Source organism: Geotrypetes seraphini, chromosome 3 (assembly GCF_902459505.1).
Source record: "Geotrypetes seraphini chromosome 3, aGeoSer1.1, whole genome shotgun sequence".
Lineage (NCBI taxonomy): Eukaryota > Metazoa > Chordata > Amphibia > Gymnophiona > Dermophiidae > Geotrypetes > Geotrypetes seraphini.
In genome coordinates this window covers 241793780-241820854 of record NC_047086.1, presented here as the reverse complement: position 1 = coordinate 241820854, position 27075 = coordinate 241793780, and the positions used below count along the sequence as shown (strand labels likewise).

The 27075-nt window shown below is 46.3% G+C and overlaps 1 protein-coding gene across 4 annotated transcripts in view; it reads right to left on the bottom strand.

Annotated features, from left to right (window-relative positions):
• KATNA1 (katanin catalytic subunit A1) overlaps positions 1-27075 on the bottom strand; it is a 171582-nt gene that overhangs the window by 129787 nt on the left and 14720 nt on the right. For all 4 annotated transcript variants that reach the window (XM_033937762.1, XM_033937758.1, XM_033937761.1 and 1 more), the window contains exon 3: positions 12121-12278. In XM_033937762.1, coding sequence (XP_033793653.1) covers positions 12121-12278 — 158 coding nt within the window. The remainder of the gene's footprint in view (positions 1-12120; positions 12279-27075) is intronic.

Sequence of the window (27075 nt, the reverse complement as noted above, 5' to 3'; positions counted from 1 at the left end):
CATCATATTGTGTTTTGGACTTTTGTCCACTGGAAATTATAAAATCAGCTCCATTAGATTTTAAACTGAATTTGTTGAATTATCTGAATGATTTAAAGAATGGAAAATTCCTCACTAATAATGGTCATATTATAACTACTTCAGTTCCAAAAAAAACCCCAAAGAATCATTAGCATTAATCACTAACCTCCCTCACCCCATCCCCCAAGAAACCAAAACACTGCCGTCCAAAACATCTTCCGATGTTACTAAGTCTTTACTATCATTCTGTTATTAAGTCTCTATCCTCAAACTGTATTCTCTATTGTCATGTACCATCCTGGAAATGTCCAGTTCTCTTCTTATGTAATCCGCTTTGAACCGCAAGGTACAAGCGGAATAAAAATCACTAATGTAATGTAATGTAATGTAATGTAATTATAGACCAGTAACATCCATCCCATTTTTTGTAAAAATCATGGAAGGTTTGATCCATTTTCTACTAATGGAATTATCTTGATCAATTTTCTCTCTTGCATGAATCTCAATCTGATTTTAGACCTTTATTTAGTACTGAGACAGTAATCAATTTACATTTTTTGTTTAGTAAAAGTCTTAATGCTTTGATCATGCAATTTGATAAGAGTTTTGCATTTGATTTAGTGGACCATGGGAAATTGCTTCAATGTTTGGATGCTATTGGTATTAGAGGAGAGGTGTTAGAATGTCTCGCACCTATCAAATTTGTTTCAATAATGATCTTTCAGGTATTTGGAATAATTCATCTGGTGTTCTACAAGGTTCACCATTGTCCCCATTGCTCTTTAATGTTTATATATCATTATTAGATGCGCAATTGTCCCAGCTGGGTATAAAGCTGTTTAGTTATGCAGATGATTTCATGATCACTATTCCATTTGCTATTTCTCTTCCTGAAGTTATTCCTAAAGCAACAGAAGTATTAAGTATAATGGAGCAATGGATGACTAAATTTAGACTGAAGCTTAACTCAGAAAAAATTAATTTTTTTGTAGCTTCACAGCACCCATTTGATACTAAAACATCATTGCATATAAATAATTCAGCTCTACCATTCAATTCAGCTCTATTCAATCTACCATTAAGGTTTTGGGAATACTACTGGACCAGGGCTTGACTAAGAAGAACCAGGTGGACTCTGGTCAAAAAGAGTTTCTTTACTCTTTGAAAGCTTCGGTCCTATTTTGATGTTTCATCATTTAGAGTTTTAGTGCAGTCTCTTATACTAAGCCAGCTTGATTACTACAATATTGCCCGTTTGACAATTTCCCAGAAGAATATGCAACGATTGCAAATAGTACAAAATGTGGCAGTCAGGCTGATTTTTAGGTTGAAGAAATATGATTACGTAACACCCTCCTATCGAGTACTGCATTGGCTGCCAATGGAGGCGCAGGTGAAGTTTAAGTTTGGTTGCTTCTGTTTTAAGGCTTTGTTGGTTTAGCTCCCAAATATATAATTGAGCTTTTCTCTTTTGCAACCAAAAGACATAAGAGAAACTAACATCTGAATTTTGTTTTTTCACCTTTTAAGAGGATGTAAACTTAAAAAAAAAAATCATCAAAATCTTTTTTCATATCAAGCAGCGTTAGGGGTAAGGATTTAGAACAATTGCTTTTGCTTACCGACACTTATGAGGAATTTAGGAGACATCTAAAAACATATCTGTTTTCAAAGTATTTAGGCTGCTAATTTGTAAAAATATTATGCACTATTTTGATCATTTTAGTGTCTCTAATTATTGACTTTCAACTTTTTTAGTTCTATTCAACTTCTTCTATTGTTTTTTTTTAACTATTGTAAACCGCATAGAACTTTATGGCCTTGCGGTATATAAACTGCTTATTATTATTATTACTAATCTTTAGCACCCACTAAATCAGTTAGCGTACCTTAATAAAAGGACTCCTAAGTATCTTAATAAAAAATTCAGCCCACGACTTAAAGGTGCCAAAATTTAAAACATAGGTTATGTGATTGAGTTTGATACCCCTGCCATACAAGATGAGGTCAGGCATCCACCGCTGAAAGGATCCAGTGCAATCTGTTGTGGCAGGCCTTCACAGCAAAGGAAGCGGCAGCAGCAGCCCTGATCCCCAGAGCCAGGGCCTCAAATTGTTTGTACCATATCCATCCTGCGGTCCTACGCATGCATACTTCAGTATGACAATACCTTGGCATGGGAGAGCGGTACACCTGATGACCTGAGCGATGGGCTGTTGGAAGACCTTCAAACAAACACAGCTTCTTAGCTCCGCAGAAAACTAAGAATTGATGGTCCTGTGAGCCAATGTCAGGTGGGAAGTCACCGGCATATGTGCACTACAGGCAGAGTCTCAAGATTTGCAAAAAACTTAAAAGTATCAGTACATTTTTGCACTGTCCATACCAGGTTCCATGGACATCGACCACATGTGAGAATATACTTGTCCTAAGATAAGTCTTTACACAAATTTTCCTAGGAAATGAAATAAAATCATATAGTAATATATCTTACTGTGAGCATCCACCTTATAAAGACATCACCAGCAATAGCTGAAAAAATTAAGAGAAATGCAATCTTACAGAAGCTTTTGTGTATTCTTCTTCAGCTTCTCATAATGCATACTACCCAATTTTTTTACTGCATGAATGCAAAGGAAAAATTATGTTCTTACCTGTTAATTTTCTTTTCTTTAGACGCAGCAGATGAATCCAGAGACCAATGGTATAGCACACATCTACCAGCAGGTAGAGATAAGAGAAACCTCCTGCATCTTCAGTATTGCTCCTTGCCCAAGCATCCGTAACCATCAATATGCTTAGCATGTAAAAAACTTCTTTCCCATAACAAATTTCAAAAGGTAATAATACAGAATACAACTATCAATAATAACAGACTTTGAAAGTTGCAAATGAAAAAACAGACAGTCAATATCCACAAAAGGGCAGGGCTCTGGATTCATCTGCTGCGTCTAAAGGAAAGAAAATTAACAGGTAAGAACACAATTTTTCCTTCCTTAGCAACAGCAGCAGATGAATCCAGAGACCAATGGGATGTAGCAAAGCAATCCTCAATCTGGGTGAGAAGCAAACACCGCCTCCACAACAACCGAAGCACTAATCACTGCCTCCGCATGCGCCCCTACATTCAACCGGTAATGCGGAGATAAAGTATTATTGGAAAACCAAGTAGTTGCATGACTAAACTCCTCCAAGGAAAAAAAACCTCTGGACTATGTCCAAGTAGCCACCATTGCTCTGGTTGAATGATCATGAAGTTCTTCCAATAGCCGCTTCCCTGCCATCAAATAAGCGTAAAGAATGTCCTCCTGGACCCTTCAAGCGATGGAGGCTTTGGACGCTGCCATACGTTTGTCACATCCCTTGAAGAATAGAAAGAGGTGATCTAAACCAGTGATTCCCAACCCTGTCCTGGAGGAACACCAGGCCAATCGGGTTTTCAGGCTAGCCCTAATGAATATGCATGAGAGAGATTTGCATATGATGGAAGTGATAGGCATGCAAATTTACTTCATGCATATTCATTAGGGCTAGCCTGAAAACCCAATTGGCCTGGTGTTCCTCCAGGACAGGGTTGGGAACCACTGATCTAAACGACTAAAAGTTGTTAGAAACCTACAGATTGCGGTGAATGCTAAGCACTTTTAAAAAAATGCAGTGAAGAAAAGCTCGCCTCCCCATTCCTCCTCCCAGGAAGAAGGAAGGAAAAGTGAGAATGGCATAAAAGAAAGGATGACACCACCTTAGAAAGAAATTGTGGTACTGTCCAAACTGACACCCCAGAATTTGTAAATCAGAAATTCGCGCCATACAAGGCCTGCAACTCAGAAAACTACCAAGCTGAAGCAATGGCCACAAGAAACACTGTGTTCAACGTCACAGCCTTTTAGAGTCTCAAAAGACAAGGTTGAAATGAAGCCTTCTGTAAACTGCAAAGAAGTACCTTAAGACTGTACTCCGGACAGGGCTTCTTAAGAGGTGTACGAATATACTGTACTCCTTTTAGGAACTGAAAACTTTTTAATACCCCTCCTGATTTTGTTCTTCCCTAAATGTTTTTCTTTTTTAGTTTTTTTTTTTATTTTAAACAAATGTAGTTTATTCTTGAATTCCTTATGTATCTTCAAATAACTATGGATAAGATTGTATGTTTTATTGTTCTAACGGTTGTCATTTGACCCCCCAAATTACTATTGTTATACACATTGAAAATACTTGATATTGCGTTCAAATCAAAATTTTAATAAACTTGAAACTTGAACTACATGAAGATGAGAAGTAAGCGAAGAGCGAGATACCTAGCCCTTGTAACAAGCTAAGATTGCCACTTGAAACTGAAGGGAATTGAACGCTAAGCCCTTGGCAATACGCTTGTGCCAAAAAAGAAAGAATATAAATCATAGAACTCTGGAAGCGTGCCAATGTTGAGAGGTACCCAAGAAAGGAAAAGCCTCCAAACGGAAGCATAAGCCACAGGTGAAGACATCTGTTATCACCTGGAGAAGAGAAGAAATAACCTGCTTCGAATAACCCTTATACGTCAGCCATGACTTTTCAAAAGCTAGGTCGTAATACCAAAATAGTACGAATATCCATGTTGGTCAGACCCTAGGTGAGTAAATCCGGAGATACCAGGAATCTTAACAGTTCGGCCGTCGAAAGACTCATCATATCCGCATTTCAAGGATGGTGCAGCCAATCTGGAGATTCTCTAATTACTGTGCCCTGAAAGCGAGCTTGAGATGGCAAATCCATCCAATCCATCCAGGGGAAAACACTTAAAAAGAGAAACCAGAGGCGAGAAAGAAGCAACGCTGCTACCCCCTCTGACTGCCACTCCTTGCGTCTGCTGAAGAAGCTAGGAAGCTTTGAATTTCGAGATGAGGTCATGAGGTCTAATTCTAGCAGATCTCACCTTTATACTAAGAGCTGGAATGTCCAAAGAGCTGGAATGTCATATTCTCACCGTTTTTCTCTGGAAATGTCTAACTCTGAGAAACTAATTTACCAGAATGAGATCCAGCCCCCGTCTGACCAATTACCCCATCTTAGGCACTATGAAGTAAATGGAATAACTTCCCTTAGTTCCGGAAGAACTAAAACTACTGCCCCGAGTACCAGTAACACTTAAAAGGTGTCTCGCAAGAACGTAACCTTTAGAAGCTCAATACATGGTCACTCCAAGAAAGAATCTGAAATGGGAGGAGGATTCAAAGCTGCAAGCATCCTGAAAAATGTCCAAAGCCCCCTGACCTGATATCATTGTGTCTCCCCCCTCACGAGAAAGCATAATTACCAGACGAAGTGAAAATCCCTTCAGAATGAAAAGCAGACAGTCGGGGAACAGCTGGACAAGAGCTGGAAATTCTGGAAGAAGAAAGGAACTTCCCCCCAAAAAATCCAGCTTTGCGATGTAAGATCGAGTATGTTGGAATTCTGAAAATAGTACTAACTCCATGTAATGTTAGCCAAAAACTTACTGCCTTTAAAGTGAAGACGTAGTAGACTTAATCTAGAAGCTGCATTGACTACCCCATGGGAAACAATCTGCATCCTAATTGTTATCAGATAAAGCTCACATCCCTAAAGAGAGCTTCAGGGATGATTCCAACAGCCACATAGCATTTGCTACTCTGTGTATTTGGGAGAATAGGTAGAAGGTTAGAAAGAGCCACACAGCTCTTCCTGCCAGTTTGAGGGACTGTCTAGCAGGTGCCATGAGAAGATGACAACCTGAGAAATCTGTGCAAGAAGCTTTGACACTTGCAGTCCCTGGCACACTAGAAATAGAAAAGACAGTTCAGAAATCTATCAGACACACACAGCGCTGCACAGAGGCACAAAGAATAAGAAAAACTCTAAACCTACATAGACTCAGCCTTCAGAGACACCGAGACAGACAAGAAGATACCCATATGAAACACAGGGTACTCTCATGCCGCTGACATCACTGTGCAGCAATTTGCCTTCTGCCAACCCATAACGGCAAAAAACCGAGACTGGGCGGCTGAGCACAGGGCAGAATCTCTTTCTTAAGCACTGTGAGGAATAACAGTACAGTCGCAATTAAAGTAGTTAAGTCTTTTCAAGCAGAGAGAGTGGGGAAACACACACACAAGGTATATCACCGCAAAAGTTGCAAAAGCTATTGAAATACTCCTGACGCGTAGAACCCCAAAACAGGGAAGCCGCGGAATAGTGACCCAAGTCAGCTGCAAAATAAACTCCATGAACGATGCAGTGCTCTCACTAGTGCTGAAGACCCAAGCGCGTGCATGTTTCATGGTGAAATGAGCTGGCTCTATCAACAATGCATTAAAAACCTACCCGGAGCCAACCATTAAAATATTTTTCCCACTGTTATGGTATAAAATGCTTAAAATGAGCATTGGAGAGAAATAAATGAATGCTGCTTCGTTCTCAACTTAGGAAAATAAGCATACGCCTCTTGCGCTCAGTCAGGAACTAGCTATATGAAGAACACACCCGGAGCCATCCAAATATTTACCTCCACCCGGCCGAGGGAACTGCCAAGCAGAGTCCGCCTCAGGGTGAAATCCCACTACCGCTGTGGCACTGCTGCCAGAGTATGAAAACAAGCGCGCGCCTACAACACGCGGGAAGGCACTAGTTCCATCAACAGAGCTCTATCCATACACCCGAAGCCATTTTCTGAATAAACTTCATACAAATGTAAATTTACTTGTCAGTCACTAAACCATTTCCACAACTCTACAAAATATAGCGTTTGATAAAAAACATATTCCTTCTGTAGACTCACACCGAACCCGCAGCTCCACCACAACCAGAAAAGAAGTGCAAATAAAACATATACTCACAACTTTTTTGATAGTGCCAGGAGATGCCGGTTGCCCAGCACTATGAGGGCAGAATTGTTTAATAGTCACTGTGGTCTTTTTTTTTTTTTTTAATTAAGGGAAAGAAGAAAAATATAAAGAGATCCAGTCATACCCTCTATCACTGGAGGGAGGGTGAGGCAGGGACCTAGGGGGCCCAGGTGTAACCCCTAAAGCCAGCAACGTTCAGCCGGACATCCCTGTCTCACTGAAGAGAAACCTCAACAGGAGAATAAAATTGACATCTCACTGAGATTTCTCTTCAATAGAAGAAAATAACTATCCAGTCACAGCCAGAATCCAGGAGCTAGTTGAATAGCGACCATCACCTGCTGGGAGATAGAGCATACTGAAGATGCAGGAGGTGTGCCAGCCAATAGGATATAAAGACGCAGATGGAAGTACAGTCAATAAACGCATGGATGAGGAGATGGTGTGAGGAAGAAGGGTTCCACTTCATGAGGAAATGGATAACGTTTTGGGGCAAGAACAAGTTCTTCAGGAGAGATGGACTGTACCCGAGCGCGGCAGGAAATAGACTTCTAGCAAACAATGTCAGGAGAGGAATAGAGCAAGCTTTAAACTAAGAAGGGGAAAGCTGACAGTCGACCAAGTGTCGACAATTCGGAAGAAGGTATCCCGTGAGGAAACTGAGTGGGAAAAATGCTGGGAAGACGCAACGGGCAAAAAACTAGAGTTGACAGATCAAGAAGAGGATGACAAGATGATCGTAGCACAGGATAAGAAAATAAAGATCGTAGTGCAGAAAAAGAAAAGGAAGACAGAAAAATACCAGGACTTAAATTGCATGTATACTAATGCAAGAAGCCTAAGGAATAAAATGGGAGAATTAGAAGTCATGGCCAAAAAAGAGAACCTAGACCTCATTGGGGTCTTTGAAACATGGTGGAATGAAGAAAACAAATGGGACATAGCACTGCCGGGGTACAAACTCTATCGCGAGGACAGGTCAGGCCAGAAAGGAGAAGAATTAGCCCTATACATAAAGGAAAACATGCACTCGACCACAGTGGACACAGCGGCAACAACCAACAAATTGGAATCACTATGAGTTAAAAAACCGGAAAGGAAAGGGCCGAGATAAAGATGGGCCTGTACTATCATCAACCTGGGCAAACTGAAGCAAACGAAGACATGAAAGCCGAGTTGAAGCGAGAATGCAAAACGGTTACACGATCGTTATGGGAGACTTCAACTATCCCGGGATAGACTAGAGTCTTGGAAACTCACAATGCACTAGGGAGACCGGATTTCTGGAGGCTATACAGGACTGCTTCATGGAGCAGTTTGTCAGAGAACCGATGAGAGGGAATGCCACTTTGGATTTAATCCTTAATGGGCTAAGAGGTCCTGCAAAGAAAATGGAAGTAGAGGGACCGTTGGGAAACAGCAATCACAATATGATCAAGTTCAAAGTTGAAGTAGGAATATCGAAGGGAAAGAGAACCACAGCGACAACTTTTAACTTCAAGAAAGAAAACTACAAAGCGATGAGAGTAATGGTAAGGAAGAGACTTAGGAACAACTCAAAGAAATCACAGACTGTAGAGCAAGCCTGGTCTTTATTCAAGGATACAGTGAGCGAGGCACAAAATCTGTATATCCCCAGATTTAGAAAAGAATGCAAAAAGATCTGACATGGATAACTAAAGAAGTGAAGAAAGCGATAGGAGACAAGAAACATTCATTCTGGAAATGGAAAAAGGACAAAACCAGGGAGAACTTGAAAGAGCACAGGAAGCATCAAAAAGAATGTCACCGCGTGGTTAGAAGAGCAAAAAGAGAATATGAAGAGATGCTAGCCAGGGAAGCATGAAATTTCAAACTGTTCTTCAGATATGTTAAAGGAAAGCAGCTGGCAAGGGAAGAGGTGGGACCGCTGGATGACGGAGATAGGAAAGGAGTGGTGAAGGAGGAAAAAGAAGTGGCGGACAGACTAAAACATGTTTTTTTCGTCAGTATTTACAAAAGAGGACACATCCAACGTGTCAGAACCTGAAAAAAATCTTCAAAGGAGATCAAGCAGAAAAATTAACATCCATAGAGGTAAGCCTTGAAGACGTACATAAGCAGATAGATTAAAAACTGACAAATCTCCGGGCCCGGACGGAATCCACCCTAGGGTATTGAAAGAACTAAAGGAGGAAATAGCGGAACTACTACAGCGGGTTTGTAATCTATCCCTGAAAACAGGCGTGATCCCGGATGATTGGAAGATAGATAATGTTACGCCCATCTTTAAAAAAAATCGAGAGGTGACCCGGGGAACTACAGACTGGTAAGTTTGACTTTGGTTCCGGGGAAGATGGCGGAAGCACTGAAAAAAGACAGCATCGATGAGCATCTAGAAAGGAATAAACTGCTAAAAACAAGCCAACATGGATTCTGCAAGGGAAGATCGTGCCTAACGAACTTATTGCACTTTTTCGAAGGAATTAACAAACAAATGGACAAAGGGGACCCCATAGACATTAGAGAATGACACGGGGAGCGATCCCCGCGGGGAACCGCGGCGTGGCTGCGGTTTGGCTGCGGGCTATGGAGACTCCATAGCCAAATCACTGCAGACACGGGGACAAAAGTTTTCACCGCCCGCAAAAACGGTGAAAAGATTTGTCCCTGCAGGCAAATGTATCCCCTTCTACATACCGCGATTTACCGGGTCTTCACCGTGTGTTAGGTTCACTTCGGGACAGGTGTCTGATTTTTTTCCGGCGGCCATGCTTGTCGGCCATATGGTCTCCTCCAACTCGTCTCTCTCTACCCGACTTGCATGTTGCCTGACTCCGCCCCCTTCAATATTCTGGCTCCTCATTAGTCAGTTCTTTCCTGCTCAAGAAGGGGACCAATCGCTACTGCCACACATGATATTTAATGGGTTGCAGTAGCAATTGAAAATCGGGGGATTTCGGAGCTGAGAGGCAAGCCCAGGATTTTTTTTTGAGTCGCTGCCTGGATTGGAGAGGAGTCACTGCTGCAGACTTGGAGGAGCTGAAATTTCATTGAAAACTTTGGCGCTACAAGTAGAGGTAAGGTGCACACTTTCCTACTACTTGCCTGCCCAGGGTTGGCGGCGGCAGCGGCAGGGGTGGGGGGGGATTCTTTGACCAGTTGGAGACGGGAGTCTGGCTGAGCTGGGAGCTGGTCCTTTTTTTTTTTTTATCTGAGTGGATTCTTTGACCGGTTGGAGATGGGAGTCTGGCTGAGCTGGGAGCTGGTTCTTTTTTTTTTTTAATCCGAGTACTAGTGTAGTAGTGTGCTGTGTCCATTCCCATGGGTTATTGAATCCTATTCCTGAACATGTGCTGCAAGAATGGAGGAATCCAGCACATGTTCAGTATGTAACCCATGGGAATACGTTAATAAAGATAAGTATATAAAATCATACCTGTTTGAGGCTTTTATGCATGCTGCGGTGACGGGGCGGTGAATGGGATGGCAGTGGCGGTGACGGGGTGGTGAAGGGAACGGTGGTGACGGGGTGGTGAAGGGAACGGCGGTGACGGGGCGGTGCAGAGGATGGTGAGATGGGGACGGGGCGGTGACGGGGACAGATTTTTTTCCCCGTGTCATTCTCTAATAGACATCGTATACCTAGATTTCCAAAAAGCCTTTGACAAGATACCCCATGAACGCCTACTACGGAAACTAAAGAACCATGGGGTGGAAGGAGACGTACATAGATGGATCAAAAATTTGTTGGCGGATAGGAAGCAAAGGGTAGGAGTGAAGGGCCACTACTCTGACTGGAGGAGAGTCACGCGTGGTGTTCCGCAGGGGTCGGTACTCGGACCACTGCTGTTTAATGTATTTATAAACGATCTAGAAGCAGGGACGAAGTAATAAAATTTGCAGACACCAAACTATTTAGTGGAGTCACGACAAAAGAGGATTGTAAGACTTACAAAGGGACCTGAATAAACTAGAAGAGTGGGCAATGAGATGGCAGATGAAGTTTAATGTAGAGAAATGTAAAGTCTTGCACGTAGGAAACAGAAACCAGAAGTACAGCTATACGATGGGAGGACTGGTAATGGGTGAAAGTACTCTAGAGAAGGACTTGGGGGTAATATTGGACAAGACAATAAAACTGTCAGCAAAGTGCACAGTGGCCTCTAAGGCGGCAAATAGAATGCTAGGTATTATCAAGAAAGGTATTACAACTAGAACGAAAGAAGTTATCCTGCTGTTGTATCGGGCGATGGTGCATCTGGAGTACTGCGTCCAATATTGGTCGCAGTACCTTAAGAAGGACATGGCGTTACTCGAGAGGGTTCAGAAAAGAGTGACGCGATTGATAAAAGGTATGGAAAACCTTTCATATGCTGAAAGATTAGCGAAACTGGGGCTCTTTTCCCTGGAAAAGCAGAGGCTTAGAGGGGACATGATAGAGACTTACAAGATCATGAAGGGGATAAAGTGGAAAGGGACAGTTTCTTCAAACTTCCGAAAACTACAAGAACGAGAGGGCATTCGGAAAAATTAAGAGGGGACAGATTCAGAACCAATGCTAGGAAGTTCTTCTTCACCCAAAGGATGGTGGACACCTGGAATGCGCTTCCAGAGGGTGTGATAGGACAGAGTACGGTATTGGGGTTCAAGAAGGGACTGGATGATTTCATGAAGGAAAAGGGGATAGAAGGATATAGATAGAGGATTACTATACAGGTCCTGGATCTGATGGGCCACCGCGTGAGAGGACTGCTGGGCACGATGGACCTCTGGTCTGACCCAGCAGAGGCACTACTTATGTTCTTATAATCAGTTTCTCTATATCCATCTGCTGGTAGATGTGTGCTATCCCATTGGTCTCTGGATTCATCTGCTGCTGCTGCTAAGGAATATAGGCTTCTTGTGCAAAGACAATAGTGTAGCTTTGCACTACATCTGCTTATATGAACTGATTTATTCTCTTTTCAGTTTCTACTTTCAGAATAAAGTATGGCCCAGTATTAATACTGGTAGTAAGACTCTGGAAGGCCTTGCACAAAAGTGGAATAAGACTTTGAGCTCCAATATGTATTCTGCCAGTTACTGGCTTAGCACAAATTCCTGCAATATGCAAAAGCATCTAACAAAGATCAGGTGCAAGTATGGATTTTATTCACCAATGTAAGAGTTTGTGAAGATGTACAAAACATTTTTTTGTTACTCAGCATATATTTTGGTAAGCTTTACATGACAAATTTCATATTAGGAAGCCCCTGTAATTCCCCCTTACCTACGTTCAACAGGTACTGGCATGGACCAGATTTCACCATCTTGAGATGGAAGATCTTGCTGTGTGGCTTTTACAGGTGTACAATCTAGCTTAAAACTTTCTAATGTTGCCATGATATCCTTGACATGTTTAGCTTCCACACTTATCTCCTGCCAAATCTGTCAAAACAAAATGTTAAGCATCTTATCAATGACAATTTGTAAGAAAAGCAAAACCTTCCTAGAAAACAAAAATTTTCCCCATCCTCATGGGATCTCTCTGTCCCTGTCCTGTCCCTGCAAGCTCTGTCCTCATCTGCACAAACCTTGAACACTTTAAAATCATAAGTGTTTGATGCTTGTACGGTTAAGGCAGAGCTTGCAAGAATGGGAGAGATGGGTACAGAACTTGCAGGGACAGGGATATTGAGATCTCATGTCATTCTCTAAGCCAGAAAACCAGGCAGTTGGCTAACAAGAACCAATGTGGAAAAAAAAAAATTAACAGCAAGCCAGAGAAAATTAAGCTTTATCTTTATTCACTACTTGCTCCGGTGGTTAAGAATATGTGCCTAAAAGTGACCACGTTTTGACTTAGTGCTGCTTCAGGAGCACATAAAAGCACAGTATCTCCAACCAGACCTGCAGTATAGGGTTGGGCTGTGTTATATGTACCCCAGAAACAGCCCTAGGTGAAACATGGCTATGTTGAGCACCCGTTCTTACCTTTATTCACTATTTGCTAAGGGTGGTTAAGTTTTAATTTTCTCATTAGCTTATTACATGAGACAGTCCATGCAAAAATTAGCTATGCTTTTATTGTGACAAAATCCTAACAGGTGATAACATTCCAGAAGGAAACATGATTGGTCTTGTCTAGTAGAGTACTTCATTTCCAGTTATAAAATAAAAAAGTAGCAGTCACTATTTAAAATCCTCAATAAAACTGAAGAATCATCTGTAATAGTACTCATCTTGCAATCTTACACTTCCAAATGAGAAAGCTTCCCTATCACTTCAAAACATTAAAGAAGCTTTCTACTAAAATAAAGCTCTGGAGTGTTCAAAAGCTCCCAGGTGCATATTAAGCCCTCAGGTAAGTAATACTGAATACCTCTATACAGATGGGAAAAAAAGGGCAATGTCTGGAAATATGGGAAATAAGATTCTGGATCTAGAAGCTGTGATGGAAGAAGAGGAGTTGGATATAGTGGCAATCACAGAGAAGTGGTTCACGGAGAACCATGACTGGGATGTAGTTATACCAGGCTATAAACCAGGGGTGTCCAACCTTTCAGCTTCCCTAGGCCGCATTGGCTGAAAAAAATGTTTCTGGGGCTCACAAACGTGTAAATACTGCAGCAAGACAGAGAAGGGAGCCGGCAAGAAGGTAAACACCCGGGGGAAGCAGAAGAAGCACTGCATCGCCCTTGACCGGGACTGCACAAAATACTTCACAGGCCTCGGGCCGCAGGTTGGACACCCCTGATATAAACTGTTCAGGAAAGACAGGATAGGAAGAAAAGGAGGGAGAGTAGCGTTATGTTAAAGATCATATTAAAGCCACACAATTGTAGGATCTGCAAGGCAAGGAAGAGGCACTGTGGATCAATTTGGAAAGAGGGAATGGTGAATATATTTACATTGGTGTGATATACAGGCCTCCTTCACAGACGGAAGAAGTAGATAAGAGATTTAATAGTAGACATTCAGAATATATTTAAAAAAGGCGGAGTCTTATTAATAGGTGATTTTAACATGCCGGATGTTAATTGGAGTATCCCTATTGCGGGGTCTTCTAGAAGTAGGGAGATCCTGGATTCTCTACAAGGAGAACTGTTCCAGCAATTGGTAATGGAACCCACGTGGGATGGGGGTCATTTGGACTTAATGCTTACAAACTGTTCAGCTACGCAGACGACTTTACAATCATCATCCCATTCGCTAACTCTATCTCCAAAACCATTCCCAAGGTATCCGATGCCATAAATGAGATGGAACAATGGATGACAGATTTCAAGCTCAAACTTAACACAGAAAAAACAAAATTCTTCGTTGCCTCCCCTCACCCACTTGACAATAAAACCCCACTATGCATCAATAAACTCAACTACCCTAGCCAGCCCAACATAAAGATATTAGGTGTTACTCTAGACCAATGCCTAACTATGAAGGAACAAGTGGACTCCCTATTCAGAAAGGATTTTCTTACACTCTGGAAACTCAGATCCATTAAATCATACTTCGATACATTTACTTTCAGAATCCTAGTGCAATCCCTCGTACTCAGTCAACTCGACTACTGCAACATCGCCTATCTAGCAATCTCCCAAAAGAATATGAGACGACTTCAAATAATGCAAAATGCTGCGGTCAGGCTTATCTTCGGGCTGAAGAAATTCGACCACTTGACACCTTACTATCGGCAGTTGCACTGGCTACCAACAGAAGCACAAGTAAGGTTTAAATTTGCCTGCATCTGCTTTAAAGTACCGAATTTTCTCGCATATAACGCGCACTTTATACGTGGTTTTTACGTACCGCGCATACCCTTGCGCGTTATACGCGTGAGCGCGTTGTACAAAATTTTTTTTACATAGTTCCCCCCCCAACGTCCGATTCACCCCCCCCCGCAGGACCGCTCGCACCCCCACCCCGAAGGGCCGCTCGCACGCACTCCCACCCGCACCCCCACCCTGAAGGACCGCTCGCACCCCCACAGCCTCCCGACCCCCCCCCCCATCATGTAGAAGCTCCTACCGGTGTCCTGCTGCTTCCTCTTGGTGGTCCCGACACCCGACACGATCGGGGAAAGAGGGAGCTCAAGCCCTCTTGCCCCAGCCAACCGCGGCACCCCCGTCACGATCGGGGCAAGAGGGAGCTCAAGCCCTCTTGCCCCGCCGACTCCCCAACTCCAGTGTTCCCTCTAAGCGGGCGGGTGTTGTGAGCAAACTTTTTTCACTGTGAGCTAAAAATATCGGGCGCCAGCAAGTTATGAGCCAAATAAATATGTTGCTTTCTACCACAGAACTTCCTTACGTTTGTATGGAATCTATCCCCTTTCAACTTTAGAGAGTGCCCTCTCGTTCTCCCTGCCTTAGCTACTAAGTCTATTCCCTTCAGTACCTTGAATGTTTCTATCATGTCCCCTCTCAATCTCCTCTGCTCAAGGGAGAAGAGGCCCAGTTTCTCTAATCTTTCGCTGTACGGCAACTCCTCCAGCCCCTTAACCATTTTAGTTGCTCTTCTCTGGATCCTTTCGAGTAGTACCGTGTCCTTCTTAAAGTACCAGTGCTGGACGCAGTACTCCAGGTGAGGGCGTACCATGGCCCGGTACAGCAGCATGATAACCTTCTCTGTCTCTTCAGTCCAGCATCTGCCCCTTCCATTCACTGTCTGTCTTTCCCTGCCATCTCTCCTCCTGCCCCCCCCCCACCCCCCAATTTGGTCTAGCATCCATCATCTTCCTTCTGTTCCCCTCATGGTCTGGCATCTCTATCCTTCCCTCCCCCCTGTGGTTTTTAGCATATCTCTCTTCTCATTTCCTCCACTCAGATCTGATCATTCTCTGCTCTCTCTTCCCTTTTCTTCTCTGGTCTTCCTTCTCTATTTTCTGCCTCCATCTAAATTAAATTCTTTCTTACTATTTAGTCCCGTTTCCCTCTTTTCACTGTGTCTACACACAGCTTGTCACCCCTTTCCCTCACCCCTCCATTATCTTACTATTTTCTTCCCCCTTTATTTATCTCCTCCTTCCATCCAGTATGTGTTCTTTCCCCACTTCCATTCAGCATCTGCTCTCCCTTCTCAACTGACATCCATCTGCCTTCTGCTCTCTCTCCCTTCTTCTCACTTCCATCATCTGTCCCCTTCTCTCTCTCTCTCATCTCCTCCATTCCATCATCTGCCCCTTCTCTCTCTCTCTCCCCCCCCCCCAACTTCCATCATCTGCCCCCCTTCCCCTCACCTTTGTGGGTCACTTTCTTTCCCCTGAGGGTGGCTCATGTCACAGGGGAAGCTTTGGCCGAGCAGAACCGCTTGATTGACAGTGGAACTTACTTGATTGATGTCGATGCTGGGGCCCGTTGCCGTTTGAAGGAAAAAAAAAAAGGTGGAAAAAAGGAACCTGTAAAGGCGAGAGGAAGGGAAACCTCCAGGACAGCTGCTTTTTGCCCTCCTTCAGCGGCCCAAGAGTTCAGACCAGCAGCGGCAGCTGTGTATGCTTTTAACTTCGGCACAGAGCTGCCCCTAATCAATAGTTTAGCGCGGTTTCATGAGGCAGCCTCGGGGCCTTTGATAGCCGGCCCGCTTCGATGATGCGATGTGGGCCGGCCTAGCAAAGGCCCCGAGGCTGCCTTATGAAACCGCGCTAAACTATTGATTAGGGGCAGCTCTGTGCCGAAGTTAAAAGCATACACAGCTGCCGCTGCTGGTCTGGAGGTGCGGAGACAAGGCAGGAGGCAAACGCGGTGGAAGGCAGGAGTCCCGGCGAAGGCAGGAGTCCCGGCACAGCGACTGCAACAGGAAGTTGCAAGTCAGCTGACGCCGGCCTTTCGTTGCGGCGGGGACCGAATCCTTCGTGGACCGGCAAGATTTTGTTTGCGGACCGGCGGTTGAAGAACTGTGCTCTACACTGTGTGCGCTGCGACGAGAAACTTGTGCGCTGCGAGGTAATATTTTGTGCGCGTGCGCACGTCAACGCAGCTTAGCGGGAACACTGCCCAACTCCCCGACAATATCGGGCCAGGAGGGAGCCCAAGTCCTCCTGGCCCTGGTGACCCCCCCCCCCCGCTAGTTGTTCGGGCCAGGAGGGAGCCCAAACCCTCCTGGCCACGGCAACCCCCTACCCCCACCCCGCACTACATTACGAGCAGGAGGGATTCCAGGCCATCCTGCCCTCAACGCAAACCCCCCTCCCCCCAACGACAGCCCCCCCCAAGAACCTCCGACCGCCACCCCCAGCCGACCCGCGACCCCCCTGGCCGACCCCCACGACACCCCCACCCCCCTTCCCCGTACCTTTGTGTAGTTGGCCGGACAGACGGGAGTCAAACTCGCCTGTCCGGCAGGCAGCCAACGACGGAATGAGGCCGGATTGGCCCATCCGTCCCAAAGCTCTGCCTACTGGTGGGGCCTAAGGCGCCTGGGCCAATCAGAATAGAGTGTCGGGGTGGGCAAAAGGAGAGTCGGGGTGGCCAGAGGAGAGTCGGGGCGGGCGAAAGGAGAGTCGGGCAGCATGCGCGGTATACGGGTGTGCGCGGTATATAAAAATTTCTGTACATAAATTTGTGTTTTTCGCGCGCTATACCCGTGTGCGCGTTTTACACGGGTGCGCGTTATCTACGTGAAAATACGGTACTTATGGACTTGCCCCCAAGTACATAACAGACCTTTTCTCATTTTCCAACAACAAACGCAAGAGAAACTCACACTCAAAATTCATTTCTCCTCCAGTTAGAGGTTGCAAACTGAAAAAACACCACGAACACCTTCTCTCTCACCAAGCAGCCCTATGGGGTAAAGACCTAAATCAACTGCTTTCGCCTACTATCTACGGGGAATTTAGGAAGTGCCTAAAAACATACCTGTTCCTGAAATACCTAAACAATTGACCCGCTTTCCCTTCTCTCTCCCCAAGAACGGTCTCTCCTACCCCTACCTTTACCCCCCCTTACCTCTTCCCATCACCCCCTACCTTTATCCCCCCACTCCTTAGTCCACCTGAATCTCACGGAATTGTGATACATATAAACTATTATCTTTATAATATCGTAATTTTTCGTTGTTATTTGCTAAAACATGCGGCTTATTCCAAACAGGTCCTCTCGGACATTACCTACCAAAATTGTACATCTTATACTCTTGCTAAGCAAATTGTATTTCTATATTCTTGCTTTCTTAAAGTCTATGCTAATTGTATTTCTTATGTATATTTGCATATTGTGTTTCGCTGAATGTCCAGCTCTCTTGATTGTAAACCGCCTAGAAGTCGCAAGATTGTGGCGGTATAGAAGAATAAAGTTATTATTATTATTACAAATGGGGAAAGTGTTTTTGATGTTACAGTAGGTGATCATCTGGCATCTAGTGATCACTGCATGGTACTGTTTAATATTAAGATGGGTATAGAGAGGGCTCATTCAAAAGCAAAGGTTCTAGACTTGGAAAAAAAAAAACTAACTTTGTTTGGATGGGGGTTTACGTCAAGGAATTATTGTCTGGATGGGAACGTCTGGAAGGAGTGGAAATGCGGTGGACAAAACTGAGAGGAACGATTGTAAGGGCGACAAACCTTTTTGTGAGGCAAGCAAGTAAAAGAAAGAGGAAAAGAAGGCCGCTTTAGTTCTCAAAAGTAGTAGCTGAGAAGGTAAGGAATAAGAGGTTAGGCTTTCATAAACTACAAAAGATTGCAGAACTGGTAGCTCCGCTGACTGACCTTTTCAACGAGTCTCTAGAGTCAGGAGGAGTAACGGAAGACTGGAGAAAGCAATGTTACTTACCGTAACAGTTGTTATCCAGGGACAGCAGGCAGTTATTCTCACTAATGGGTGACGTGATCCAACGGAGCCCCAATGCAGACGCTTCTTTGAAGAAAAACTCAAAGATTCGAGTCGCCTGCACCGCGCATGCGTGAGTGCCTTCCCGCCCAGACCAGAGCACGTCTCCTCAGTTCAGATAGCTAGCAGAGAAGCCAACCCAGGGGAGGTGGGTGGGACGTGAGAATAGCTGCCTGCTGTCCCTGGATAACAACTGTTACGGTAAGTAATTTTGCTTTACCCCAGGACAAGTAGGCAGGTATTCTCACTAATGGGTGACCTCCAAGCTAACCAGAATGGGATGGTGGGAGAGTTGGCATCTTAGAATAAATTTTGCAATACAGTTTGGCCAAACTGTCCATCCCGTCTAGAGAAAGTATCCAGACAGTAGTGTGAAGTGAAAGTATGAACCGAGGACCAAGTGGCAGCTGTACAAATATCCCCAATCGGCATTGATCTGAGGAAAGCTACAAAAGCTGCCATCGCTCTGACCTTATGGGCTGTGATTTTTCTGTCAAGGGGCAATCCAGCCTGGGCATAGCAGAATGAGATGCAAGACGCCATCCAGTTAGAGATGGTGCACTTAGAAACAGGACGTCCCAACTTGTTCGGATCAAAGGAGATGAAAAGTCCTTACGTTGAGAGGAACCAAGTTGTCAGGTGTAGAGACTGCAGGCTGGGGTGAAGCAGAGATCCCTGCTGCTGAGTTGGAATAGAAGGGAATACCAAGGTTGCCTGGGCCACCGTGGAGCAATCAGGATCATGGTGGCATGGTCTGACTTCAATGAGAGGAAATGGAGGAAACGCATATAGAAAGCGATTCATCCAGTCCAGGAGGAATGCATCTGCCTCGAGGCGCTGAGAGGTTTAGATCCTGGAGCAGAAGTGAGGCAGTTTGAAGTTGTGGGGGGCTGAAAAGAGGTCTATCTGAGGTGTTCCCCACAGGGAGAAGATGTGATGAAGGGGTGTGGACTTGAGTCCACTCGTGAGGTTGCAGGAGACGGCTCAAGCTCAAGTCCGTCCCCTGAATGTAGACCACTCTGAGGAAGGTGTTGTTGCGAGTCACCCAATCCCACACCTTCAGAGCTTCCTGGCAGAGGGAGGCCGAACCCGTGCCTCCCTGCTTGTTCACATAGTACATGGCGACCTGGTTGTCTGTGCGAATGAGGACAACCTGGTCGCGAAGATGATGTTGAAAGGTCTGGAGAGCGTTGAAGATCGCCCTGAGTTCCAGGAGAATGATGTGGCACTGGCAGTCCATGCTGGTCCAGTAACCCCAGGTGCGGAAGCCGTCCAGATGAGCCCCCCAGGCATAAGTCGACGAGTCGGTCGTGAGGACTTTCTGATGGCGGGGGGTTTGGAACAACAAACCTCTGGAGAGATTGGAGGATAGCATCCACCAGCGAAGAGACTGTTGCAGAGCAGGAGTGACCTGGATGTGTTGAGTCAGAGGGTCGGACGTCTGGGACCACTGAGATGCCCAAGGTCCACTGAGGAGTCCTAAGGTGAAATCTGGCAAATGGAATCACATGTACTGTAGAGGCCATGTGGTCTAGCAGGACCATCATCTGTCTCGCCAGGATGGACGGGCGAGAGAACACAGATCCTCCATGCATGGGGGAGAGAGGAATGCTCGGAGCTTGGTAATATCCAGAATCGCCCCGATGAAGGGGAGAGTCTGGGAAGGCTGTAGATGGGATTTTGGGAAGTTTATCTCGAATCCCAGATGTTGTAGTAACCAAATTGTCTTCTGAGTCGCGAGGTCGACTCCTTGAGACGTGGAATCCTTGATGAGCCAGTCATCCAGGTAAGGAAACACCTGGAGGCCGTGGTTCCTGAGTGCCGTGGCTACCACTACCAGGCACTTGGTGAAGACTCTGGGGGATGAGGCCAGGCCGAAGGGAAGCACTCGGTATTGCAGATGAAGATTTCCCACCCGGAATCTGAGAAATTGGTGGGAGGCCGGATGAATGGGGATGCGAGTGTAGGCCTCCTTCAGATCCAGAAAGCATAACCAATCGTTCTGCTCGATGAGGGGGTACAGTGATGCCAGGGTCAACATGCAAAACTTTTCTCTGATCAGAAATTTGTTGAGCACCCTAAGGTCCAAGATGGGTCGCAGATCACCCATCTTCTTCGGAACAAGGAAGTACTGGGAGTAAAACCCCTTGTTCTGTTGGTCCCGAGGGACCGGCTCGACAGCCCCAAGCTGCAGCAAGGCCTGAGCTTCCTGAAGAAGAAGGGCGGTCTGTGTCAAGTTGGAAGGATACTCTCTTGGAGGATGTTCCGGAGGAACCTGGTGGAATTGAAGGGAGTATCCCTCCTTGATGATGGAGAGGACCCAGAGGTCGGTGGTGATAGTCGTCTATCGATGGAAAAAATGATGGATGCGACCTCCGATAGGTGGAATCACTAAAAATGGCAGAACGACAGAGGTTATGCCCTCTTTGAGACAGTCTAAAGGGCTGAGGAGCCTTAGGGACAGCAGATGGTTGAGGCTTTTGCTGATGTTTCTGCGGGTGCTGCCTCTTCACAGGCTGTCGGATGGGGGGAGCCTGTTTCGGGGGGTAATGCCGCTGGTAGATCAACGGTGTGTGTGATTGACGAGGAGGAGCAGGCCTGGGCTTCGAACGCAGGATGGACTGGAAGGACTTCTCATGGTCCGAGAGCTTCTTGGTTACCACCTCGATGGACTCAAAGAGGTCGGAGCCGGCGCATGGAACATTGACAAGCCTGTCCTGGAGGTTGGGGTCCATGTCGATGGTACGCAGCCACGCCAGCCGGCGCATAGCCACCGAACATGCTGCGGCTCGAGCCGAAAGCTCGAAGGCATCGTAGAAGGATTGCATAAGCTGTACCCAGAGTTGGGATAATGAGGCCAGCGCCTCCTGGTACTCGAACTGAGCCCTAGGATCCACGTAGGGCATAAACTTCTGGAATACGGACAAAAGAAACTCCAAATATGTTGTGAAGTGGAAGTTGTAATTCAGAACTCTCGAGGCCATCATGGAGTTCTGGTAAACTCTCCTGCCGAACCGGTCCATGGTCTTTCCCTCTCTCAGGTGGGACGGAGGCGTAGACCTGGGAGGGATGGGACCGCTTCAGTGAGGACTCCACCAAAAGGGATTGGTGGGAGAGCTGCGAGCTGTCAAACCCCTTACGATGGACAGTGCGGTATCTGGTGTCCAATTTACTCGGCACTGCGGGGATCGAATAAGGTGTCTCGAGGCACCGTGCGAAGGTCTGGTCCAGCAGCTAGTGTAAGGGAAGCTTGAGGGACTCCGCAGGTGGTTGAGGGAGGCGCATAGTCTCGAGGTATTCTTTCGAGAATTTGGACCCCGTATCCAGGGGGATGTCCATGTCATCAGCCATCTGTCGAAGGAACGAGGAGAAGGACAATTGGTCGGCTGTTGCAGGGCCCCGGGACGGGCTCGATGAGGTCGAGGCCTCTGGATCCATTGGGGACAGGGATCGAGAAGGTGAGAGAGATCTCATCGTGTCCTCGAGCTCTGGCATCGGTGGAGGATTAGTAGTCGGTAGCAAATACTCCAGGTATGCTTGCTTCCGATGAAGCGAGGCCTGCCTGGACGAGTGCCTCGAGGAGTGCCTCGATCGGTGATGCGGACTGTGTCGAGAGGTCGGCCTCGATGGGCGAAGCGAGTAGGTCTTCGCTGAGGCCCCCAGGTAGTGGATGGGGCTGGAAGCGGTCGATCGAAGCAGGGGTGGTTGCCGTAGAGGCTCGAACCCCGTCGGAGTGATCGGTTCCAACGGCGGCACTCACAAAGACTCTGCTCCTTGCATCGAGTGAACTGGTTCCAACGGCGGCACTCACAAAGACTCTGCTCCTTGCATCGAGTGAACTGGTTCCAACGGCGGCACTCACAAAGACTCTGCTCCTTGCATCGAGTGAACTGGTTCCAACGGCGGCACTCGCAAAGACTCTGCTCCTTGCATCAAAGTGCATCGGTTCCAATGGAGGCACTTGCAAAGACTCTGCTCCTTGCGATGCATGCATTGTTGCCAGACCAGACACTCGCAGAGACTCTGCTCCTTGCGATGCATGCATTGTTGCCAGACCAGACACTCGCAAAGACTCTGCTCCTTGCGATGCATGCATTGTTGCCAGACCAGACACTCGCAGAGACTCTGCTCCTTGCGATGCATGCATTGTTGCCAGACCAGACACTCGCAGAGACTCTGCTCCTTGCGATGCATGCATTGTTGCCAGACCAGACACTCGCAGAGACTCTGCTCCTTGCGATGCATGCATTGTTGCCAGACCAGACACTCGCAGAGACTCTGCTCCTTGCGATGCATGCATTGTTGCCAGACCAGACACTCGCAGAGACTCTGCTCCTTGCGATGCATGCATTGTTGCCAGACCAGACACTCGCAGAGACTCTGCTCCTTGCGATGCATGCATTGTTGCCAGACCAGACACTCGCAGAGACTCTGCTCCTTGCGATGCATGCATTGTTGCCAGACCAGACACTCGCAGAGACTCTGCTCCCTGTTGAGTGTGTTCCCCGCTGAGGCACTGGAGGGGGCTCGACCTCGCGGGAGGCCTCCACGTGCCCAGGCTGGATTTGGGAAAGAAGCTGAGGCCCTATCGTGGTAAAGAGCTCGATGAATTGCTTCTGTAGCATGGTCTGGAACGAGGCCGGCAAGGATGGATCCGCATCTGAAATGGGACCACCTGCGCGGGCCTCGCGCTCCCTTGGAGCAGTGTGCGAGTGCTTGGACTTCGCCTTGAGCACTTTTAACACTACTAGGGGAATGGGCTGTTGGGCTACCTGACCTGAGGAGGTTGAGAAAGGCATCGCAGCAGGCGCCGGAGTATGAGCCGGGACAAACGAGGCGGGCTTGATGAGACTCGGAGCCGCAGAGATGGTAGGCTGTGGAGTTGCGGATGATGGCGAAGGTCCCTTCGTGGTCGATGGTTCCGTTGAGGACTCCATGAACAGCGATTCCCACAAGACGCAACGGCGCTTGAAAGCACGTGCAGTGAGTGTGGAGCAAGGCCGGCACGATTTCGGAAGATGTTCAGGCCCGAGACACCAAACACAGCGTCGAAGAGGGTCCGTTAGCGAAATCGCACGCTGGCACTTGTTACACTTTTTAAAACTGATGATAGGCCGGAACATAGGCCGGAAAAGCTCCGCCACAAGATCGAAGCTGCGGGGCTGCAGCCACGTGGCCTGCCCGGTCGAACGGAACGATGAATTTTTTTTTTTTTTAAAACAATAAAACACGACAAAAATCAGCGATTAAGATCAAATAAAACCAAAACCGCAGACTTAGAAGGCACAAGTGAAGAAAACTTCGCGCAGAGAGTCGAAGACGGACTTCTCAGCTCCGCGGAAAAGTAAGAACTGAGGAGACGCGCCCTGGTCTGGGCGGGAAGGCACTCGCGCATGCGCGGTGCGGGCGACTTAAAACTTCAAAGAAGCGTCCGCATCGGGGCTCTGTTGGATAACGTCACCCATTAGTGAGAATACCTGCCTGCTTGTCCTGGGATAAGGGCGAATGTGGTCCTTCTCCACAAAAGTGGAAGTAAGGAAGAAGTAGGGAATTACATGCTGGAAACGCTTTTAAAACAGAAAATGGTGAAGTTTCTGGAATTCTGTGGATTACAGGACCATAGGTAACATGGATTCACTAGAGGTAGGTCTTGTCAGACAAATCTGATCAATTTCTTTGACTGGGTTACCAGAGAAATGGATACAGGATGTGCACTAGATGTGGTGTATTTAGATTTTAGCAAAGCCTTTGACAGTGTTCCACACAGATGTCTAATAAATAAACAGAGTATCAAAGAGGAACTCTGTATACTTTAATTGGAGGCAATTAAAGCAACTACAATTACCCCATACAAATATACCAATTTACCACCACTCCACCTAAGAATAAAACAACCCAGGAATAAATGGATCACAGTAGGCTCAGGTAGACTGCGGCATGTGGCACAGACATCCACCTTCACAATTGTTGCCTCTAAAGAATCCCTGGGCTCCATTAGAGCAATGTGATGCTAAAGATAAAAGAACTGAGGAGGAACTAGAATCAGTGAAGAAAAGCATCCCCAAAGCACATATAAAAAAGCTCAAATCAGAAAAGTATTACTGCTAGGGGATTCCATCATCAGAGGGATTAACCTTGGAGCACAGGTCAAGAAACTTAAAGAAGTGAAATGCCTTCCTGGATCCTCAGCTACCAGGAATGCCAGACCAATACTGACTGTAATTAGAGAAGAAGTAAAGATTTTGAACCCTGATGTTGTTATCCACCTTGGAACAAATGACCTAGTCAACAATAACCTACCTGCAGCACAGAAAGCTTTTTGGGAATTGGAAGAGGAGTTAAAACCTTTTGTAAAGACACTAGCTTTTTCAGAAGTACAGCCTACTTCTGGAACGGGTGTGGAACGAGTACAGAACACTGAGAACTTCAATAGGTGGCATCAAGAAGGCTTTAGGTACATAGGAGGATGAGGCAATACATGGAAAAACAAGAGACTATATTGTAATAATGGGCTGCACCTTACCATGGAAGGAAAAAGAATCCTAGCTGAGAAATTCAGGCAATATGTTTCTAGGCATTTAAACTAGAAGGACGGGGTGGCGTATGTATGAAGGACAATTATAGAGGCCACCCCCAGCAAAAAAACAAGATGTGATGGTAGAAAAGATTGCAACATAAACAATATTAGCAACTCACTTCTTAGCATTGGAATGGGAAGTGAAACAAAACAAAAACTATACAAAAAAGGAGATTACTGCTGAAAAATAGCTGGAAAGCGATGACCACAAATGCTCACAGTGTAAGCAACAAAGTTCATGATCTACAAGCCCTGATGTTAGATGCAGACCTGGATATTGTTGCTATCATAGAGACATGGTTCAGTGAATCCCATGGATGGGATGCAAACATACCAGGATATACCATATTTTTCGGACCATACGACGCACCCTAGATTTAGAGGAGGAAAACAAGAAAAAAAGTATTCTGAACCAAATTCTCCCTACCAAGCTCTGCACCCAACCCCACACTCCTTGCCAGACTCTGTAACCTGTCCCCTCTCTGGTGGTCTAGTGGTTGGCAGGCAGGTAGGGACAGGGCACAGGGAAGGCAAGCCTAGTGGCTAGCAGGCAGGTAGGGATAGGGCAGGCAGGCCTAGTGGCTGGTCGGCAGGCAAGTAGGGACAGGGCACAAGGTAGGCAGGCCTAGTGGCTGGTGGGCAGGCAGGTAGGGACAGGACAAAGGGCAGGCCTAGTGGCTGGCAGGCAGGCCTAGTGGTTGGAAGGCAGGCAGGTAGGTAGGGACAGGGCAGGTAGGCCTCCCCCCCCAAGCCTCCCCCCCCCAATATACCTATTTTTAATTTGGCAGGCGTGCGAAGTGTGCATATGTGCTAAGCTCACTGCTCAGCATGGCTGTTCTCGCCACGGCGCCACACCAAAAAGTCGATCATGATCGATCAGTAGATCGCGAAGGCAATGCGAGTCGATCGCGGAGCCCATCCCAGGCTCCATGATAGACTCGTGTTGCCTTTGTGTTCGACCTGCTTCCCGACGCCATAAAGAGGAAGCTGAAGTGCCAGGCCTACCAACCTTCCTCACCCGACGTCAATTCTGACGTCAGAGAGGAAGTTCCGGGCCAGTCAATCACTGCCTGGCTGGCCCGGAACTTCCTCTCCGACATTAGAATTGACATCGAGTGGGGAAGGCTGGTCCCGGTGCTTCTGAGTCCTCTTTACGGTGTGGAAGCAGAAAGAGCTCAGAATGCCGCCGTGGCCCGTTTCCTGAATGCGGCGGTGGTGGCTTGGGTGAGGATAGAGAGAAAGACAGGGAGACAGACAGAAAGGAGGGGAGCAGGGAGACAGATAGACAGAAAGGAGGGCAGGGAGAGAGAAAGACAGAAAGGAGGGCAGGGAGAGAGAAAGAAAGAAAGACAGACAGAAAGAAAGAAGGGGGCAGGGAGAAAGAAAGAAAGCGGAGGGGTGCAGGGAGAGAGGAAGAAAAAGTTGGGGGAAGGAATAAGGTCTGGAGGAGAGGAAGCATACAGGAGGCTGAAAGAAGGGAAGAAACATTGGATGCACAGTCAGAAGAATAAAGTGCAACCAGAGACTCATGAAATCACCAGTCAACAAAGGTAGGAAAAATGATTTTATTTTCAATTTAGTGATCAAAACGTGTCCGTTTTGAGAATTTATATCTGCTGTCTATATTTTGCACTATGGCCCTCTTTTACTAAACCGCAATAGCATTTTTTTTAGATTTTATGAGCATAGAGAGCAGCGCAGAGCATTAAGCGCAGCTTCCTGAGCTAAAAACTGCTATTGTGGTTTAGTAAAAATGGAGGGGGTATATTTGTCTATTTTTGTATAATTGTTACTGAGGTGATATTGCATAAGTCATCTGCCTTGACCTCTTTGAAAATCCCCG